At 31.6% G+C, this 6,221-nt stretch overlaps 1 protein-coding gene across 3 annotated transcripts in view; it reads left to right on the top strand.

Annotated features, from left to right (window-relative positions):
- Positions 1-329: 329 nt before the first annotated feature.
- Positions 330-6,221, top strand: part of LOC111088717 (leucine-rich melanocyte differentiation-associated protein-like) — a 14,718-nt gene continuing 8,826 nt past the window's right edge. For 2 of the 3 annotated variants that reach the window (XR_002613174.1, XM_022399577.1), the window contains exons 1-2: positions 330-527; positions 4,982-5,082. Coding sequence is in view for 1 of the 3 variants with exons in the window: in XM_022399577.1 (XP_022255285.1) it covers positions 486-527; positions 4,982-5,082 (143 nt within the window). In the remaining 2 variants the exon portion in view is untranslated. The remainder of the gene's footprint in view (positions 528-4,981; positions 5,083-6,221) is intronic. The other variant, XR_002613165.1, reaches the window with a different exon arrangement.

The raw sequence follows: 6,221 nt of genomic DNA, 5'->3' as shown, positions 1-6,221 counted from the left end.
CCACTCTGCAATTTTGGATAAAAGAACAAACATTCAGAAACTTATACTTAATTATTAAAAGCCAACTTTATAATTATAGTCAATATTTGGATTAAATGTACCAAATATCAATACTAATCAAATATCAAGGGCAATAATTCGTTACTAACAAAAACATTTTAATACGTTCCATTAAAATAATCTTATCTGAAGATTATTTATATATTATGACTCAAAACTCGTGACATCACGTATGGGTGGTTTAACGTAATCATTTGTAACACAATGCAGGAAGGTAAAAAAACTTGGGAGTTGATGTTTATTTCTTTTATCTTAATATATTTTTTGTTCAGGATAATTGTTGAATTCATAGCCAGTCAAGATGAATGCTGTTCATTCTTATCAGCCCCTGCATAGATTTGTTAACTATATAAAAAAGCAGATCAATACTGTGGGGAACAAAACTTTAAGTGTGGTGTGTATATGTGTAAACCGAGAGTACGGCCATGAACCTTTCTGCACCTATACTCGCTTTCCACGCTGACGTGGTAAGTTCCTTACGTGGTTACTCATGTACAACATAACGAAATAATATTAATTTCACAAGTGGTTTTTGATTACTTTGAATAAAGCTTGATAAATTATAAAACATGACTGACAGAAAATTTCACAAGTGGTTTTTGATTACTTTGAATAAAGCTTGATAAATTATAAAACATGACTGACAGAAAATTCAGTTACATATCGTAATTTTGAGTAATAAAGTTTTTATGAGATTATTTTCTAAACGAAATCACAGTACAATAAAAAGTCCAGAGTTAATTGAAATAGACAACGTTTATTGAAGCAGTATGTTTCAGCTTTATTGCTCTACTTTGAGATAGTGAATATATTAATTTTAAAGTGAAAGATGTAAGGGATGCATAATATTCTATAAACAAGATGCAGTTTAAAGATACTTGAGGATCACTAAAGTTGGAAACGGTTTCAGAGTCTACAACATATTGCAAGTGTATATGCATAAGCTAAAGGCTGCAAAATTCAAGATTACATAATATCTGGATGAAGAAATCGAGTTTTTGGACATTATCATAGGCTCAAATAACATTAAAACATGGTACACCTGAAACTCAGCTTCCATAAGATATCTATATAAACTATAGATACGATGAATACTTGCTTATCCCCGGAGGTGTATATTTTATTATTCCAATGTTATGTTACTATTTTAGAATAGGCCAATATTTCATAGTTTAGCTTATCCTAAATTAAGTTGATAATGCAATAATCCTGTATTAAACCACAGTTTATAGGATGCGTTCACATTGCCTAGTTCAGGCTGCTTGCTTGTTTGAGCGCAAATCTGCACAATGGTCTATCTGCGCTCTGTCCACCACGTCGGATTTTAGAGTTCTAAATCAGTAAACTGACCTCTGTTCATATTTTCAGAAACTTAACCATCCTCCGAGAACGTGAATATTTGATATTCCCTTTTTCTAGTTTTGTTTGATTAAACCCACATTTTTAAACCCTTAGTTTGCGACTCGATGAGACCGAATTTGGGAGACTTGGTGGATTACAAAGAGGGGTCATAGTTTATGGTCTTCAAGATAGAACCAAAAAATGTACTCTGATAAAGGATTCGATCTATTAACTTTAGAAACCACATTTTACGCCACAAGAACTCATCTCTCAACAATATTCATCAACGATGATGAGGAATTTAGAGATTTGCTAGACTGTATTCGTTTTGAACAAAATAGTATAAATATTCATGCTGGAGTACCATGATTGGTGAAATAAAAAGCGTTTATGAACATGAGATCCTAATTGGTGTAAAAGAGCGATAAACTTATTGACTGATATATATTTTTTATGTTTTGTTTTGGTGATGCTGCCTGGCGTAGTGTTACTGCTACTACTACTACTTTAAATTACTTCTTGTTATTGTTTCCAGAAGCTGAAGAGTTGGTTCGTTGGTTATATGAAGACAAGGAATTAGAATCTTGTTTGACCTAAAACAAGAAAAAAAATACTGATACATGTTTGTAATAATGTAGGATATTTTTAGAGAAAACATGTTTATGAACATGATATGAGAAGAATGATTTCAAATTACCGAACGTTGGTAATTTTGTGAACAGTGTTTGTTTACTCTGAATTATATTGAATGTAATATCTTGTAGCTTCAAATCCTATTACCGTATCTTTTATATCCAGAATGTCTCATTTTAAATTGAATCATAAATTAATAAAATTTTCATAACTGAAGGATGAAATACTCAGGAATGACGATATGCGTTTTTAATTTATTTTTAAATGAAGTAAATGAAAACACATAATAACAATCCGTTTATTATAATCGCCATATACAATAACACTATTATAACAGTTCCTAAAGTAGATGTCAATGGGTTAGCATTTTAACAGTTGATAAGACTTATTGAAGGAGAAATGCTTTAAAAAAATATTAAATGCTTTCATTTTAATACCTACACTTAATTACTTTTCTCTTCCGCGCCAGAAAATATAAGTCTTTTGCTAAACATAAATATGAAATATTTGTAGGAATGTATTATGAAAGTCGTAAAGTGATTCAGAAATCCATTTGTCTTCGACTACAGAATATACAATCTCATAATTAAACAATGTTATTTAGCAACATATAATCTTTTTATGAGAAAGTTTAGAGTTTTTTTCCCCAGTATTATCCGAGTTAATATGGTATGCAGGTATACTACATATTTCCTTAGCTAATATAACATTTTCCAATACTTCTGCGCTCATTAAGTATGCAGTCTAAATATTAAATGTCAGTGAAGAGAACTAAGTTAAACTCGCTATAGTTACTTACTGAACTGGGTCACTCAACTAGGGTGTCACATGAAATTTCTCGTAAGAAAGATTCCTTTAAAGTGGAGCATCCTGTACTGACATAGACAGTGGTTTTTCTTTTGTAGTGAGAGGAACCATCAGTCACATTGGTAGTCACTATGCCCTGAAAAAAATGGTATTGTTGTTTTTCGTATATAATGAATTGTTTTCACTTGAAAGAGCGTATTGTGATAATACAGAAATTCCACATAGTTATTCCCTGATAGCTTTCCAGTAAAGTTGTTAAAAATATACATGTGTTTGCCTTTTTTTTAAAGTAAAGGTTGATTCACTGTGTTGTGTATTGTGTTCAGAATATTTCAGTACTTCATATTCAGTCGAGGCTGTATGATTCAGGCTGTTTTTTTTTTGCTCCTCCTATCCCATTACTTTTAAAAGGAAATCAGTGCACCTGAGAGTACCACATTATAATAGTTTTCAAAATTATGATAATGAATTAAGTTTCATTTTTAACATCACATAGCTTTTCTTACTAATGTTATATGCAGGCATATTATACGTTTTCTATCTTTTCATTTTAATGTAGGAATTTTCAATTTTGTTTTTGCTTATACCGAATGTAGCAGTTTTTATATAGTTGACTTTGTTGACTTTGTTCTAGCTACCTTTGCTCTATATAAAATATTGCTATAATGTTGAAGATTGTGCAAGAAGGCCAAAGATAGCACTGTTCTTCACTGGTAAGACAGATGATACCTAGAGGTCATAGCCTCCCATATGTTGAAGGAGAATAACCAGTCACATATTTAACATTTTCTCATGAATATTATATACTCTTTATCGAAAATGATGTCGAATTATATTTGCTGAATGCATCTATGTTTTCATAATGTATATACAATTCATAGATACTTTGTTCTTAAAAGGAAGCAAACCCTATTGCACGATAGGTCGAAAGTAATCCACTTGAAAGATTAAACGATATTCCTTACCTTAACATGAAACAATTGTGAATGGGTAACTCGGTTTTGACTCTTCTTGCATCGGCACACACGTTGCTGAAGCTTGTGGTTTAAATACGAAAGACTAATATAAAAACAAAAAAGCGTTTTTTCTATATAAATATATCATCCATATTGTTTAACATTTTTATATTATATAAAACAAAGAGACGAATCCTACACCTTAATATTTCATCGTTACTTAAAATTCATACATTACTTTAAACGTATTAACAGACCTATCTTCAATGGCTCAATCGTGTAAATAGGTGTGTACGTGTGAATGTATACTTTATTAGGTTTGTTTCAAACTTTCGCTCAAAGATATCCCTAATTTTGAACTTATACACTAGAGGGAAATCAGCTAAGCAAAAGCATCCACTGCCAACTCTTGAGCTACTCTTCTATAATAATATAGTATGATTTGACTGTAACTTTTATAGTGTAGCCACAGCCCCAAAATGCTTAGCATTTTGTGGCAATGGGTCGCAAACTATGGTAACTCGGATTCACAGTCCAAGCAGGGCTGACTATGGGTGCTTAAATATTTGAGCAATCTACATAATCATATCACTAGAACAAAAATGCTACGAGTATTCACATATCTTTAAAATCGTTTTTAAATTACCTCGATTCCAAGATTTAAACCAGGATATTTGCCCTAAATATGTTTATAAGTTAATTGTTTTAATGACTCCTGGCAAAATGGTAATTTTTCTAGTTGTATGGAGATATATAGAAGAAATCAAGTGAGAAAAGGGTGCATATTTGTTAGTTCTCAGATTTATTTATAAGTAAACACAATAATGCGAGATGCCCTCTACGCAATTAACACCAATATTCTCGGACTTCAGGATACTCAGTTTAACGCATCCTACGGGGATCTAATTGTTGTTTAAGGATAAACATCCACCACCATCCTCCCTAAATAGGCTAAAAACCGAGGTTTATGTTTATAGAATTTTAATGGTCAACTGTATCTAAATTTTAATATCGCTTATATAATTATATAATTAATGGAAAAAATGTGGTGAATCATTAGAATTATTCTAATTCAATTTTACTCATAATTAAAATTCTATAATATTCAATATGACAATAATGTGCAATGAGCAACATACGTTTGTGTACAATAATACAACCAATAATATTCTTGAACTTCACAGCTGTCTTTTAATAACCTTCACTTACAAAGAATCCCACCTTCATTGAGAGATGCTTATGGAAAGCAGGCGAAATACGTAGACCTGAGTTTTAATGCTCTAAGGTAAGAAATCAAACATTTATGCATATAAGTAAATCATATACGTAGGTCATGATTTGGTTAAACAATGTAACAATATTTTTGGAACGAGTTCTATCGCTGATGAATTCAACTTTAGTTTTAATTTCTTGATAGCTGTAGTCCCTTTGAGCCGTATACCTTGATCTCATTTTTGGAACTACAAATTATATCAAAGTTCTTTTCACCACTAAATTACATCAAACTATTTGTCTACATGTTTAATTAATTACTAGCATTAAGCTTCCAATGGTATTTGATAAGCTGCTCAAAATAAGGCGTGGTTGATCCCACAAAATATCGTCCACATGGAGAACAATCACATTGATAAACAACTTAAGAGTGTTAAAGTTTATTACTAGCTATGTCATTTATCTCAGAACTGATTTTAAAGCTATACACAACTGAAATTTATGGTCATTACAATTTCAAGATGTTTTAGATTTATTTCTCGATACCTAACAGCGAGACTTGATTAGAAAGACCAACTTAGGCACATCGTAACTAACTTGACGAGAGGCGTACACACTATTTAAAATGTTGTCAAATAATGAGAGATGAAAACTCTTTTAATTTTTTAACTATTTCCTAATGAAAATCATGTTGGTCACTGGTTACGACCTAAGCTTTATACGACAAGATATTTATGAAATTATCCTTATATCTAACAGGCTTGTTTGTTTGTTGTAAAGCGCAAAGCTACACTATGGACTACATGTGCAGTGCCCAATACGGATATCGAAATCTCATTTTTAGCGCCTTTAGCCCTCAGACTTACCGCTGAGCCACTGGGGGTTAGTTAACAGGTATGAATCTGTCTGTATGAGTCGAGGGCCGATCCTAGAATACAAGGGGCCCGTGTGCAAGAATTAATAATGCCCCCCCCTGCTACAATGTAGATGAAATTATATATATATATATATATATGTGTGTGTGTGTGTGTGTGTGTGTATGCATGACAGAAAGAGAGATTAGTGACAACAAACATTTGAACTTTATTTAGGAGGTTTTAGAGATTACACAAATGAAATTTGAGATTTGGTAGATGAAGAAAAGTATTTTTAATCTTAACATGAAAATCATTTTGCACACGGACTGGTAAAAAAATGATTTTTTTGTATGTG

The sequence above is a fragment of the Limulus polyphemus genome, unplaced genomic scaffold (assembly GCF_000517525.1).
Source record: "Limulus polyphemus unplaced genomic scaffold, Limulus_polyphemus-2.1.2 Scaffold3, whole genome shotgun sequence".
Classification (NCBI taxonomy): domain Eukaryota; kingdom Metazoa; phylum Arthropoda; class Merostomata; order Xiphosura; family Limulidae; genus Limulus; species Limulus polyphemus.
This window is presented reverse-complemented; position numbering and strand designations above follow the sequence as displayed.